This window comes from Pseudophryne corroboree, chromosome 2 (genome assembly GCF_028390025.1).
Source record: "Pseudophryne corroboree isolate aPseCor3 chromosome 2, aPseCor3.hap2, whole genome shotgun sequence".
In the NCBI taxonomy this organism is placed as follows: Eukaryota; Metazoa; Chordata; class Amphibia; order Anura; family Myobatrachidae; genus Pseudophryne; species Pseudophryne corroboree.
The window spans coordinates 145,976,830-145,992,778 of record NC_086445.1 but is presented as its reverse complement, the minus strand read 5'-3'; the positions used below and the strand labels follow the sequence as shown (position 1 = coordinate 145,992,778).

The window sequence follows — 15,949 nt, the reverse complement described above, 5'->3', positions numbered from 1 at the left end:
AGGTACCGCTAGCCGCCGCAGCCCCCGCAGTGGATTCAATTTCAGACGTGCTGGGGGCTGCGGAAGCGCTTCCGTACATTGCAATGTAAAAAACCCCACCAAAAAGGGCTGCCGCCAAGGCTGAGACAGACACTAGAGGTCTCATTTGACCTCTAGCATCTGTCTCCCCGGCGGCGGGCATTTTAAGAGTTTTCTCTATCGTCCTAAGTGGATGCTGGGGTTCCTGAAAGGACCATGGGGAATAGCGGCTCCGCAGGAGACAGGGCACAAAAGTAAAGCTTTTACAGGTCAGGTGGTGTGTACTGGCTCCTCCCCCTATGACCCTCCTCCAGACTCCAGTTAGATTTTTGTGCCCGGCCGAGAAGGGTGCAATTCTAGGTGGCTCTCATAAAGAGCTGCTTAGAGAGTTTAGCTTAGGTTTTTTATTTTACAGTGATTCCTGCTGGCAACAGGATCACTGCAACGAGGGACAGAGGGGAGAAGAAGTGAACTCACCTGCGTGCAGGATGGATTGGCTTCTTGGCTACTGGACATGAAGCTCCAGAGGGACGATCACAGGTACAGCCTGGATGGTCACCGGAGCCACGCCGCCGGCCCCCTCACAGATGCTGAAGCAAGAAAAGGTCCAGAATCGGCGGCTGAAGACTCCTGCAGTCTTCTTAAGGTAGCGCACAGCACTGCAGCTGTGCGCCATTTTCCTCTCAGCACACTTCACACGGCAGTCACTGAGGGTGCAGGGCGCTGGGGGGGGGGCGCCCTGGGAGGCAAATGAAAACCTTTAAAAAGGCTAAAAATACCTCACATATAGCCCCAGAGGCTATATGGAGATATTTACCCCTGCCTAAATGTACTAAATAGCGGGAGACGAGCCCGCCGGAAAAGGGGCGGGGCCTATCTCCTCAGCACACGGCGCCATTTTCTGTCACAGCTCCGCTGGTCAGGAAGGCTCCCAGGTCTCTCCCCTGCACTGCACTACAGAAACAGGGTATAACAGAGAGGGGGGGGCAAAATAAATGGCAATATATTAATATAAAAGCAGCTATAAGGGAGCACTTAATCATAAGGCTATCCCTGTCATATATAGCGCTTTTTGGTGTGTGCTGGCAGACTCTCCCTCTGTCTCCCCAAAGGGCTAGTGGGTCCTGTCTTCGTATAGAGCATTCCCTGTGTGTCTGCTGTGTGTCGGTACGTGTGTGTCGACATGTATGAGGACGTTATTGGTGTGGAGGCGGAGCAATTGCCAAATATGAGGATGTCACCTTCTAGGGGGTCGACACCAGAATGGATGCCTTTATTTGTGGAATTACGGGATAGCGTCAACTCGCTTAAGCAGTCGTTTGCCGACATGAGGCGGCCGGACACTCAATTAGTGCCTGTCCAGGCGCCTCAAACACCGTCAGGGGCTGTAAAACGCCCCTTGCCTCAGTCGGTCGACACAGACCCAGACACAGGCACTGATTCCGGTGGTGAAGGTGACGAATCAACCGTATTTTCCAGTAGGGCCACACGTTATATGATTTTGGCAATAAAGGAGATGTTACATTTAGCTGATACTACAGGTACCACTAAACAGGGTATTATGTGGGGTGTGAAAAAACTACCAGTAGTTTTTACCGAATCAGAAGAATTAAATGACGTGTGTGATGAAGCGTGGGGTGCCCCGATAAAAAACTGCTAATTTCAAAGAAGTTATTGGCTTTATACCCTTTCCCGCCAGAGGTTAGGGAGCGCTGGGAAACACCTCCTAGGGTGGACAAAGCGCTAACACGCTCATCAAAACAAGTGGCGTTACCCTCTCCTGAGACGGCCGCACTTAAAGATCCATCAGATAGGAGGATGGAAAATATCCAAAAAGGTATATACACACATGCAGGTGTTATACTACGACCAGCTATTGCGACTGCCTGGATGTGCAGTGCTGGGGTAGTTTGGTCAGAGTCCCTGATTGAAAATATTGATACCCTGGACAGGGACAATATTTTACTGTCGTTAGAACAAATAAAGGATGCATTTCTTTATATGCGTGATGCACAGAGAGATATCTGCACACTGGCATCACGGGTAAGTGCTATGTCCATTTCGGCCAGAAGAGCTTTATGGACACGACAGTGGACAGGCGATGCGTAGAGGAGTTATTTGGGGTCGGTCTATCGGATTTGGTGGCCACGGCTACGGCCGGGAAATCCACCTTTCTACCTCAAGTCACTCCCCAACTGAAAAAGGCACCGACCTTTCAACGCAGCCCTTTCGTTCCTTTAAAAATAAGAGAGCAAAGGGCTATTCATATCTGCCACGAGGCAGAGGACGAGGGAAGAGACAGCAACAGGCAGCTCCTTCCCAGGAACAGAAGCCCTCCCCGGCTTCTACAAAAGCCTCAGCATGACGCTGGGGCTTCGCAAGCGGACTCGGGGGCGGTAGGCGGTCGTCTCAAGAATTACAGCGCGCAGTGGGCTCACTCGCAGGTAAATCCCTGGATCCTGCAGATAATATCTCAGGGGTACAGGTTGAAATTAGAGACAGAGCCACCTCGCCGTTTCCTGAAGTCTGCTTTACCAACGTCCCCCTCAGAAAGGGAGACGGTTTTGGAAGCCATTCACAAGCTGTATTCTCAGCAGGTGATAGTCAAGGTACCTCTTCTACAACAAGGGAAGGGGTATTATTCCACTCTTTTTGTGGTACCGAAGCCGGATGGCTCGGTAAGGCCTATTCTAAATCTGAAGTCCTTGAACCTGTACATAAAGAAGTCCAAGTTCAAGATGGAGTCACTCAGAGCAGTGATAGCGAACCTGGAAGAAGGGGACTTTATGGTATCCTTGGACATCAAGGATGCGTATCTCCACGTTCCAATTACCCCTCACACCAGGGGTACCTCAGGTTCGTTGTACAAAACTGTCACTATCAGTTTCAGACGCTGCCGTTTGGTTTGTCCACGGCACCTCGGGTCTTTACAAAGGTAATGGCCGAGATAATATTTCTTCTTCGAAGAAAAGGCGTATTAATTATCCCATACTTGGACGATCTCCTAATAAGGGCAAGGTCCAGAGAACAGCTAGAGATGGGTTTAGCACTATCTCAAGAGGTGCTAAAGCAGCACGGATGGATTCTGAATATTCCAAAATCCCAATTAATGCCGACAACTCGTCTGCTGTTCCTGGGGATGATTCTGGACACAGTTCAGAAAAAGGTTTTTCTTCCCGAAGAAAAAGCCAAGGAGTTATCTGACCTGGTCAGGAACCTCCTAAAACCAGGAAAGGTGTCTGTACATCAATGCACAAGAGTCCTGGGAAAAAATGGTAGCTTCTTACGAAGCAATCCCTTTCGGCAGATTCCATGCAAAGGGATCTGTTGGACAAATGGTCAGGGTCGCATCTTCAGATGCACCTGCGGATAACCCTGTCGCCGAGGACAAGGGTATCCCTTCTGTGGTGGTTGCAGGAGGCTCATCTATTGGAGGGCCGCAGATTCGGCATGCAGGATTGGATCCTGGTGACCACGGAGGCCAGCCTGAGAGGCTGGGGAGCAGTCACACAGGGAAGAAATTTCCAGGGAGTGTGGTCGAGCCTGAAAAAGTCTCTTCACATAAGCATTCTGGAACTAAGAGCAATCTACAATGCTCTAAGCCAGGCGGAACCTCTGCTTCAAGGAAGACCGGTGTTGATCCAGTCGGACAACATCACGGCAGTCGCCCATGTAAACAGACAGGGCGGCACAAGAAGCAGGAGGGCAATGGCAGAAGCTGCCAGGATCCTTCGCTGGGCGGAGAATCACGTGATAGCACTGTCAGCAGTATTCATCCCGGGCGTGGACAACTGGGAAGCAGACTTCCTCAGCAGACACGACCTTCACCCGGGAGAGTGGGGACTTCATCCAGAAGTTTTCCACATGCTATAAAACCGTTGGGTAAAACCAATGGTGGACATGATGGCGTCTCGCCTCAACAAAACACTGGACAGGTATTGCGCCAGGTCAAGAGATCCGCAGGCAATAGCTGTGGACGCGCTGGTAACACCTTGGGTGTACCAGTCGGTATATGTGTTTCCTCCTCTGCCTCTCATACCAAAGGTATTGAGGATTATACGGCAAAGAGGAGTAAGACTAGTGGCTCCGGATTGGCCAAGAAGGACTTGGTACCCGGAACTTCAAGAGATGGTCACGGACGATCCGTGGCCTCTACTTCTGAGAAGGGACCTGCTTCAGTAGGGTACTTGTCTTTTTCAAGAATTACCGCGGCTGCGTTTGACGGCATGGCGTTTGAATGCCAGATCCTAAAAGGAAAAGGCATTCCAGAAGAAGTCATTCCTACCTTGATAAAGGCAAGGAAGGAAGTCACCGCGAAGCATTATCGCCGTATTTGGCGAAAATATGTTGCGTGGTGCGAGCAGCGGAGTGCTCCGATGGAGGAATTTCAACTGGGTCGTTTTCCTACATTTCCTGCAATCAGGATTGTCTATGGGTCTCAAATTGGGATCTATTAAGGTTCAAATTTCGGCCCTATCAATATTCTTCCAAAAAGAATTGGCCTCAGTCCCTGAGGTCCAGATTTTTATCAAAGGAGTACTGCATATACAGCCTCCTGTGGTGCCTAAGGTGGCACTGTGGGATCTAAATGTAGTTTTAGATTTCCTCAAATCCAATTGGTTTGAACCACTAAAGAATGTGGATTTGAAATATCTCACATGGAAAGTGACTATGTTACTGGCCCTGGCTTCGGCCGGGAGAGTATCTGAACTGGCGGCTTTGTTTTATAAAAGCCCTTATTTAATTTTCCATTCAACATAGGGCAGAGCTGCGGACGCGTCCGCATTTTCTCCCTAAGGTGGTATCAGCGTTTCACCTGAACCAGCCTATTGTAGTGCCTGCGGCTACAGACGACTTGAAGGACTCCAAGTTGTTGGACGTTGTCAGAGCCTTAAAAATATACATTTAAAGGACGGCTGGAGTCAGAAAATCTGACTCGCTGTTTATACTGTATGCACCCAACAAGTTGGGTGCACCTGCTTCTAAGCAGTCGATTGCTCGTTGGATTTGTAACAAAATTCAACTTGTACATTCTGTGGCAGGCCTGCCACAGCCTAAATCTGTTAAGGCCCATTCCGCAAGGAAGGTGGGCTCATCTTGGGCGGCTGCCCGAGGGGTCTCGGCATTACAACTCTGCCGAGCAGCTACGTGGTCAGGGGAGAACACGTTTGTAAATTTTTACAAATTTGATACCCTGGCAAAGGAGGACCTGGAGTTCTCTCATTCGGTGCTGCAGAGTCATCCGCACTCTCCCGCCCGTTTGGGAGCTTTGGTATAATCCCCATGGTCCTTTCAGGAACCCCAGCATCCACTTAGGACGATAGAGAAAATAAGAATTTACTTACCGATAATTCTATTTCTCGGAGTCCGTAGTGGATGCTGGGCGCCCATCCCAAGTGCGGATTATCTGCAATACTTGTACATAGTTATTGTTAACTAATTCGGGTTATTGTTTAGGAAGCCATCTTTCAGAGGCTCCTCTGTTATCATACTGTTAACTGGGTTTAGATCACAAGTTGTACGGTGTGATTGGTGTGGCTGGTATGAGTCTTACCCGGGATTCAAAATCCTCCCTTATTGTGTACGCTCGTCCGGGCACAGTACCTAACTGGAGTCTGGAGGAGGGTCATAGGGGGAGGAGCCAGTACACACCACCTGACCTGTAAAAGCTTTACTTTTGTGCCCTGTCTCCTGCGGAGCCGCTATTCCCCATGGTCCTTTCAGGAACCCCAGCATCCACTACGGACTCCGAGAAATAGAATTATCGGTAAGTAAATTCTTATTTTTTGTATACTACAATGTATGCAAGCGCTTCCGCAGTCCCCAGCGCATCTCAATCCACTGTGGGGGCAGCGGTGGCCAGGGCCGGATTATGGTCTGTGGGGGCCCTGGGGCAACACACATGTGGGGGCCACATCAGTAAAATTTTCAAAGTTATTATAAAAATGTTTTGTATATATATATATATATATATATATAAATATAAAAGCACTATCCTGAGGGTATTGCTGGAGAGCGGGGGGAGTTGCAGGAGTGCACCGGCGACGCGCTTGAAACCCATGGTGCACCGGCGACGCGCTTGAAACCCCTGGCAACGCACATGAAACCCCTGGCAACGCGCAGGAGGACAAGACAACAGGCAGGTAATTTAAAGTAATTAGAAGCCTTACTGTGTGGCATCATTTGTAAGGGGCATTATTGTGTGTGGGGGGCATAAAATGGTGTCAGGTCCATAACTATGTGTGGCATAATATGTAATTGACGGTATAGTGTGTGGCATAATGTGTGATAGACATTACTGTGTGTGGCATAATGTGTAATAGACATTACTGTGTGGCATATTGCGTAATGGGCATCATAGTGTGTTGTAGAATGTGTAATGGGCATTACGGTGTGTTGCAGAATGTATAATGGGCATTACGGTGTGTTGCATAATATGTAATGGGCATTAGTCACTGCCGCGGCCACCCGTTCATTCCCACTGCCGCCTCCCGCCAAGCACCCACCAGTAAAAACATATATCGACACCTTTGCCTCGAGGTTCACTTTCATCTTGTTACTTCTAAACTACATCAATTGTGAAATAGTAAGCCATGGTAGGAGATCTTTCTTACATGAGGTCAAGTTACTATCAACAATGAGTTATTGCTGCATCTAGTACATTGTATTCTTATTTCATGTACTGTATGATTGATTGCTGCTGTACTGGGAGACCCTGGAGTGCCCATAGGCAACAGTGTATTTTTGCAGTTAAATGCTGATTTTCAGATAGCAGAATTATGTAAATGTAGTTGTATTCTTTTTAATTTGTGTACTCGGCATATCATACCAGTGAGATACATCAAACATGAGCCATTATGCCTTCAAATATGTTACAGAACCTTTCATTTATTGGGGCAGATGTACAAAGCCTTGGAGAGTGATAAAGTGGAGAGAGATCAACCAATCAGCTCCTAACTGTCATTTTTCAAACACAAACTGTAACAGGAGCTGATTTCCTGGTGTGTTATCTCTTTCCAAGGCTTAGTACATCTCCCCATAGTCCTGTCATAACCAAAGAAATATCACCTACTAAGGGGAAAATCACCCTAATTACCTATCTTTCTGATTAACGATTAAATGATTTCTCTTCCAAAACAGTTTTAGTTTCTGGAATACTGTAGATCAGAAGCATTAGCCGGAGGTGATTAGAATGTGTCTTATTTGTATACTTGCATACGTGTTAAGGGCCATATACACGGGAGAGATGTGTGCTGAGTCAGATTGCTTAGATTTTAAGCATGGATCTCACCGTGAGTACCACCCTTTACAGTGGCCTGCAGGCCTGGGGGGCATATTTACAAAAAAAGACAATTTTCATCGATTTTTATTGATTTCATGTCGATGAAAATGGATCTAGACCACATATTTACTAACATACAATTTAGATCGCTTTTCATTGATTTGAAAATGATTTAAAAAAAATATTGATGATAATCCCCATTTAGTAAATATATCCCTTTCAGTCACGTTAGTTGTATGCATTTATAGTCCTGACTAAAACCTTAGTACATAGTGATTTGCTATGGTAGTTGTTAGTCCCATAATATTAGCCAACATAGATGCCTATTTTTTAGAATGACACAAATGATTACTTTCTGCCATGATGTAACTGTATTATAGGGGATGCGGTTACATTACCGGCAGACGTGATCCCGACGGTCACAAGACCGATACCTAACAATGCCGACACACGCAATCCCGACCATCAGGGTCTGTTCCCACTGGTGGGTCTCCACGACACCCACGGAGTGGGAATAGATCCTGTGGTGAGCCACTGAGCCCGGCTGCGTGGTGAGCGCAGCAAGCCCGCAAGGGGCTTCGTTGCGCTCGCTCCTGCCTGTATTCTGACCGCTGGGATTCCGACCGCCGCTCTCCCAGCCCCAACCCTATTGTAGCACTAGTCCATTAATGTTTTGGAGGCTCCCATCCTCCTATAATGAGTATGTACTTGATCCCAGGGCATGTTTGGAACTGGAAGCTTGCTTGTACCGTAGTCTCAAGCCCCGTACACACTGGGCGACATTCCCCTAATGAGCGACTAGCCCTGTATCACTCAACGCTATATTGTTCAGCGGTATAGCGCATACACAGAACTATATCATTGAACGATATCATTCCATCATCCCCCGCATTCCCCCCGGACATGCAGCTCAATGATTGATAGACCATAGATGGATGTGAATGACCCGCGGGTGTGCGCATCGTTCATCGGTCAGTCATACACACTGGACGATATGAACGATAGATCTTTCAAAAAAAGATTGTTATTGTTCATATCATACTGTGTTGTCGCCCAGTGTGTACGGGGCTTCAGCTTTCTCTGTTATTACCCAAAACAATAGAAAGGGAAACTTTATTTTCTTAAATAGTGATTGAAAAAAAAAATATTGTAATATATGTAAATATAGTGATTGATATATAATCTACTGGGGGGGTTTTCCACCCATGAAATAATATATATGCTCTGAGAGGGCAAGACAATAGCCCTATTGAATACATAGAGTCTGTTTCAGAGGTGCTCACAGTGCCGATGTTTGTGCAGTTGAGCGATTAACTTCTACTGTACATGCGCAAAACGTCTAGGAAACCCTTACTGCGCCCGCGCGAACCAATGTGTGCGATGGCGGGTGCATTTGCATACAACATCGCAATGACCTGAGATGACAGCTGGGATCCAGAGTTGGAGGGAGTAGAGGTGGAGACTGGCAGGTGGGCTAAAGTGGTGGTAAAGACAGGAGGTGTCACGGGCGTGTTTCAGCATGCAGTGGCAATCTCGTTTTTTAGCCACAGTGGCCATATTTTGAGAACGTTACAAGGGAGGCTCTGCACCAAGCAGGGGCTGCTCGAGGAGCCTATGGGGGGAATTCAGTTAGTCACGGTAATTTACCTTTGCTAATTGATCCCCCGGAGGCTATCCAGACAGCCCCGATGCTGCCATTCATCAGGGATTTTTGGGGGGCACAATTGCCCTAATATTTTTTGGGGCACAGATGAATTCTCCCCTGTGTTGCGATCAATAGTGGAGAGATCAGATCTAGCAGCGCAGCTGAGCATTGCTCAGATATGCAAAGTGAGCGTCACAGAGTTCCCATAGTCCAGCACGCGGTAGTGCACAAGCACAATGGTCAAGCTGACATTAGCATATTTTCTCACTTGGAAATACACATCCGCCCATGATTTACATACACCTCTGAATCAGCCCCTTCATGCTTACAGTCGCATGTAGTAATCTCCCTAATTTATGGGGCAGAGCTGCAACCCCATCACTTTACGCTAATTTGTTCCCATAGACCAGCGTCTATAATGCTGCTATGTGGTATGAATATAATAGAGAAGGCAGAAGTCTCTTTTATAACGTGATGGGTATCTCAGTATTCAGTGATATGTTAATAACTGTTCAAAACTGTCAAGTATCACAAAGTAGGCCTCCTGCAGTGCTCAACACTGCTTATTACTACAGCTGTCTCACATTACTATTAGCCGTAGTACTTAGTCATTAGTGTGCTTCCATCAAGTCCGTTACCCCCGGTGTAGAACCACAACTGCTACTGAATTATCATTTGTACTTAAAATTGGTTGCAAATGAAATTCTGTCAAATATTTTCGGAGGAAGCACACTTCAGCCTTATCCGCTGGACCCATGCACTCGTTTGGATATATCTCTTGGCTAATACTGTACGTGACATTCTTTCTTTATTATGTCAAGTATCTGCTGACCATTCAGGCAGACATAATCAGCGGCAATCGCCTTGTTAGATGCCAAAGTGCAAAACATTACTTTTAATTACAGTCCTAGAGATATTATTTACAGTGATCTACATATTTAGAAAGCAGACATTCCAGGCATCGTACCCTATAAAGGTCCCAGGTCCTTTCATTCGTGGAGTGAATGAGGAATGGGGTTTTTTCTTTTTCACTCACGCACAGAAATACCCACTCACAGTAGCGGATCTATTCAGCAGAGAATAAAGCATTCATGAGCTGTTCCATTTCTGTATGAAAACATTTCCTGTGGCATTTTAATCTATCATTGTAAACATCTCAGTCTTTTCTGCTGCCAAGCTTGTGTCAGCTGCCTCCTATTTGGGAACAGAAGCCGACATACACATTATGTCACCCGCATGCAACAACACAAATGTCAGCCTTATACGAGTATCAATTATTAAGCCCAAATATTCTCCTCTCTTGCATGGTTCCTTTGTGACTTCCATGTAAACACTACCAAGATCAGGTCACACCCAGAGTTTGACAAACCCTGAAACATGATAATGTGAACGTCTGTTTAGATTACGATTTGTAGCGAACAATTATATCACAAGGATCTGCTGAAGCTGAGACAGTGCAGAACAAAAAGTCTGGTTGATAGCAGATTCATGAAGGAGTTTGGTTGGCGGCCTTTATGTTTTGACCCTTAGAGGTGATGTTCAGGATTTTCTTGAGCAGCTGTTGGATTACCTGTGAGGCCAGCAACTATTCCTAGCCTACCTGCTGTGGAACATCATAGTACTCAATGTCTAGGGTCTCTCCAACAGGGTCCTCACAAGGTGAGTCGCACCATAATTTTCTATATGATGTATCTGTTTTACAAAGCTGTGTACCAAAGACGCACAATAAAGACTGCAGCAAGGTACAAAGTACTGTTGGATGCGTTTCGACTGGGGCGGTACACCTGTCATATACAGGGAGAACAGGAACCTCCTATGGAGCAGAAGGGTAAAAGCTTGCTTGATCTTGACTTTCTTTATGAATACAGGCTGTGAAAGCGGGGGCCTCACAATCCTTCTGACTTTTTGGGTTTTCCGAAAGGAAAAAACGAATTTATGCTCTTATTTGTTAACTAAAATTGAGCATGACCTGAACGATTGTAGCTCCCTGTCTATATATGTGGTAGTGTAGGTGCATTACTAAGACTGTCTCCGTACACATACAGTATTTACCACTTAGGTTTATCTCAGTTCTCTCCTACACAATGTACAGCGGGTAGTTACAGACGGTGCCTGGGCACACAATTGACAATAACATGGATTGGATATAAATAATTGTGTGGGTGGAAAACTGCATGTAAATATGTAATGTGGTAATAAACATCCCTAATTGTCACTTGCTGGCCACTAATCACTCATCCGGGCTCAGGACACCTAGACTACATGCAGCACAGGTGGTCTTCAGTTTGCCGGCTATCGGGATCCCGGCGCACAGTTTACCGGCGCCGGAATCCCGACAGCTGGCATACCGACACTTTATCTCCCTCTTGGGGGTCCACGACGCCCCTGGATGGAGAATAAATAGCGTGGCGCGCTTAGCGCGCCACCGTGCCCACAGCATGGCGAGCGCAGCAAGCCCGCAAGGGGCTCATTTGAGCTCGCCACGCTGTCGGTTTGCCGGCGGTCGGGATTCCGGCGCCAATATGCTGGTCGCCGGGAGCCCGACCGCCGGCATACAATGCTACACCCCTACAGCACAATTTACCACAGCAACAAGTTGTTTAGCCACATTGTGAACAGTCATTGAGCTCGAGGGAGAGAAGCTACAAAGGGAACATGTATTGTAATTACAGAAATATGTACACAACATCCTTAAAAGTATGTCCTTTTTTAACCTATATTAAAACACAAATAATAATACATTTAAAACAAAACAAAAAACTTGCTTTAATGTAACCTCTAAAGTTTTTTTTATATATTTTTTATAAAACTGCTAAATTAGACACATAGGGGTATATTCAATTGATGTCGGATCCTCAGTATTCAATGCGATTTGGCCGTTCCCGACAATGTTAATTCAACTTTTTTTAAAGTCGGATTGACATTGTCGAAAACGGGGCTAAAACCTGTCAGATTTGGCCGCGATTCCGACAAAACACGTGGATCCACTGCTATTCCGCCAGTCCACATGTTTTCCGACGTCAGAATTGCCCACTTGTCGGACAGACGGCAGGGGGATTGAATAGGCCGGAACAGTTTCTGACCTAAAACCGTCGGAAACTTTCGTCTTTCCGACAAGACAGCAGTTGTGACTACAATTGAATACCCCTAATACTGTATACATCCCAAATGATACTTTAAAAAATGCACATATAAATAGCACATGTGCTCCCATACCCAGCTCTTGGTACAGCAGCATATGCACCATGCTTGCATCAGGCGTACTTACACACAGATACACTACACCCAGGATGGTATAGATATTCTGGCGGTTGAAATCGTGATGGTCACAATGCCGACAGCGGCATCCTGATGTTCAAAATACCGACCGACCCCGGTGAGTACTTTAACCTTAACCCTAACTCACCCTTCCTGCAGTCTAACCCTAACAACCCCCCCAAAAGCCTAACCCTAACCCCCCCTCCCTCCCCAGGGAACCTAACCCCCCCTCCCCCCTTCCCGCTAGTGCCTAACCTTAAACCTATCTCCAGTAATTACAGTCGGGATGCCTCTGTCGGCATTCTGACTGTCAGGATTTCAACCCCCAGGATCCTGACCATATCCTCTTCACCCAACCAGACCTTAAAGCAGAATAAAAGTTTTTTCAACAATTGAATTGCTCAGCGCAGAGCAATTAGCAGTGGGAAAACCTTGCGGCATTATAAAATCTGCCCCGATGTTTAGGTTGTTCTGAATGAGCAGTTGTTTTAGGAGCAGAAAGTATTTTCTGTTATTATCTAACATTCTCATAGAAATTACACAGAGCCATGCCACAGGCCATTTCTTACTGAGAGGAACGTAACGTTCAACAGAGATTCCCAAACCACACTTCCTATGTAATGAGCATATCCTGTGTAACTAGCATTGGAAGATAGTCCTATTTATATCACTAGAGATAAATAAGAACGTTTGATGAATAGTAGACCTCCGTAACTGGGATTTGTTTGGTTGTCCAACTCTGCAAAATGGCAGCACTGATCTATTATTTCGTATAGGCGGAGAGGAAACGTCATTTTATCCTCCTCCTGATTACATTCTGGAGCCCTCCGTATTTATCACAATGGCTGACTTACCATAACATGGATCACAGAAGCAATAGCAATGGATAATGTTTCCGGGACTACTATCACTGAAGTGATTGGTTGTAAACCTGTGCAGCTGGAGAATAAATAGAGCTAGTACATATAAATATCTCTGACAGCCTGTGACATTGCTGATGACAGTGAATCATTGATCCTGTGCTGTCACGCTGAGGTAATAAGAGGAAGTTTGTGTATTCTATTGTTAGCCTCACGTCCTGGCTTCATATGTCAGTGTCTGTGTGTGTTTCTCACTGGTGGGAATGTGATCAACGTCAATTTATAACAATCACAGGTTCTTCTTGATTTTTGCTGCAAACTTAAATGACCGATTTTATTAAAGTCAAACCTCAGTGTTTTGCAATGAAAGCATACAGCTAGCATGGTTAGCAAAGTGGTTAGCATTACTGCCTCACAGCCCTGAGCCCATGATTCATCGGTTCCATTCCAGACAATGCATTATATGTGTAGAGTTTGCATGTTCTCTTCATATCTGCATGGGTTTTCTCCCTCATTAATAAAATATATTGGTAGGTTAATTGTCTTCTAATTCAATTAGATGTGGAGGACAAATGGTGGTAGCCTTGGGCTTAAACACCCAGGGCTACTCATTTACAGACCCTTTTTCTTGCTCGGTATATTACCTTGCTAACACGCAATAACCCATAGAATTCGGGCTAAATCCCTGGATCTACGAGTTAACACGTTCGCAGCTTCCGCATTTAATATGGCAAGCTCGAACAAAAAACATCAATGTTGACTGCAGTCTGTGGGCTGCCGCTTCTAAATGAATTCCCACCATAGACTGTAAGCTCCACAAAGGTAGGGACTGATGTGAATGTGAAATATTTTCTGTAAGGCGCTGTGTACTATGGGGGTCATTCCGAGTGGATCGCTCACTGCCGTTTTTCGCAGCGCAGCGAACAGGTTACTACTGCGCATGCATATGCACCGCAATGCGCAGGCGCGTCGTACGGGTACAAAGCGGATCGTTGCTGGGCAATGGGCTTTACGAAGAATCTATTCGCACAGCCGATCGCAAGGAGATTGACAGGAAGAGGGCGTTTATGGGTGTCTGACCGTTTTCTGGGAGTGTTTGGAAAAACGCAGGCGTGTCCAGGTGTTTGCAGGGCGGGTGTCTGACGTCAATTCCGGGACCAAAAAGACTAAAGTGATCGCAAGGGCTGAGTAAGTCCAGAGCTACTCAGAAACTGCAAAAAACGATATCGTCCCGCTCGGCTGCACATGCGTTCGCACACTTGCAAAGAGAAATACACTCCCCCGTGGGCAGCGACTATGCATTTGCACGGCTGCTAAAAGTAGCTAGCGAGCAATCAACTAGGGATGACCCCCTATGTGTGCTCTATCTGAATATCTGTGGGGCAAATTCAGTAAGCCATGGGTTGAGTAACACAGTTAAAGTTACAGACATTTGATCAACCTGCAGCAGCTCCAAGACATCTCCAGAGGGTGTGAGCAGAAATGAGCGTTACCTGCTTGCTCTGGGCCGCTGGCAGATCTGCAATTTAATAGCTCTGTGCACTTTAACCCCACTCTGTTCTCACAATATTAATGGTTTAAGAAAGCACAGTGTAACATCATGAGACTGAATGCGATTAATCTGTAGAGATAAATCAGGACAAACCTAACTGTCTTCTCTGTTGCAATGATACATCGATCATCCCTTCCCCTTAAACTAATTGAAGTAGATAAAAATTCTAGCATTGGCAACTGAAGGAGAATGCAACACTGAAAGTGATAATATTTTTAAATGAAATGAGTGCACCTAGGAGGTAATTCAGAGTTGATCGCAGCTGCAAATTTGTTTGCAGTTGGGCAAAACCATGGGGGTAATTCCAAGTTGATCGCAGCAGGATTTTTGATAGCAACTGGGCAAAACCATGGGGGTAATTCCAAGTTGATCGCAGCAGGAAATTTTTTAGCAATTGGGCAAAACCATGTGAACTGCAGAGGGGTCAGATATAACATTTGCAGAGAGAGTTAGATTTGGGTGTGGTGTGTTCAATCTGCAATCTAATTTGCAGTGTAAAAATAAAGCAGCCAGTATTGACCCTGCACAGAAATAAAATAACCCACCCAAATCTAACTCTCTCTGCAAATGTTATATCTGCCACACCTGCAGTGCACATGGTTTTGCCCAATTGCTAACTTTCTTGCTGCTGCGATCAACTCAGAATTACCCCCCATGTGCACTGCAGGGGAGGCAGATATAACATGTGCAGAAAGAGTTAGATTTGGGTGGGTTATATTGTTTCTGTGCAGGGTAAATACTGGCTACTTTATTTTTACACTGCAAATTAGATTGCAGATTGAACACACCACACCCAAATCTAACTCTCTCTGCACATGTTATATCTGCCCCCCCCCCCCCCCCCTGCAGTGCACATGGTTTTGCCCAACTGCTAACAAATTTGCTGCTGCAATGAACTCTGAATTACCCCCTTAGGTGATCATTCCGAGTTGACCGCACGTAGCAACTTTTTGCTGCTCGTGTGATCAACTTGACTCCGCCTATGGGGGAGTGTATTTTAGCATAGCAGGGCTGCGATCACTTGTGCAGCCCTGCTATGCTAAAAAAGTTTCCTGCAAAACAAGACCAGGGTCAGACCTAATTACCCTGTGCGACGGATCCAGCGACGAAGGTCCCGGGATTGACGTCAGACATCCACCCTCCAAACGCCTTGACACGCCTGCGTTCGGATCTCCATGCCCGGAACACGGTGGGTAAATGCCCCGGAACGCCTCTCCGCTGTCAATCTTCTTGCGATCGTGCATTGCGTCCACCGCATATGCGCTGTTCCAACCCGTTCGCACGGCAGCGAAGAACCGCTGCGTGCGAACGGGTCGGAACGACCCCCTTAGTGA

General features: G+C 46.3%; 1 protein-coding gene across 3 annotated transcripts in view; it reads left to right on the top strand.

Annotated features, from left to right (window-relative positions):
* The window catches only part of STARD13 (StAR related lipid transfer domain containing 13), a 319,782-nt gene that overhangs the window by 179,579 nt on the left and 124,254 nt on the right, over nucleotides 1-15,949 (top strand). Inside the window, exon 1 of one of the 3 annotated variants that reach the window (XM_063951791.1) lies at nucleotides 10,403-10,604. The exons of the other annotated variants lie outside the window; for them this stretch is intronic. Within the exon in view, the coding sequence (XP_063807861.1) occupies nucleotides 10,571-10,604 (34 nt within the window). The 5' untranslated portion in view covers nucleotides 10,403-10,570. Of the gene's footprint in view, nucleotides 1-10,402; nucleotides 10,605-15,949 lie in introns of those variants that run through there. 3 annotated transcript variants of the gene reach the window in all.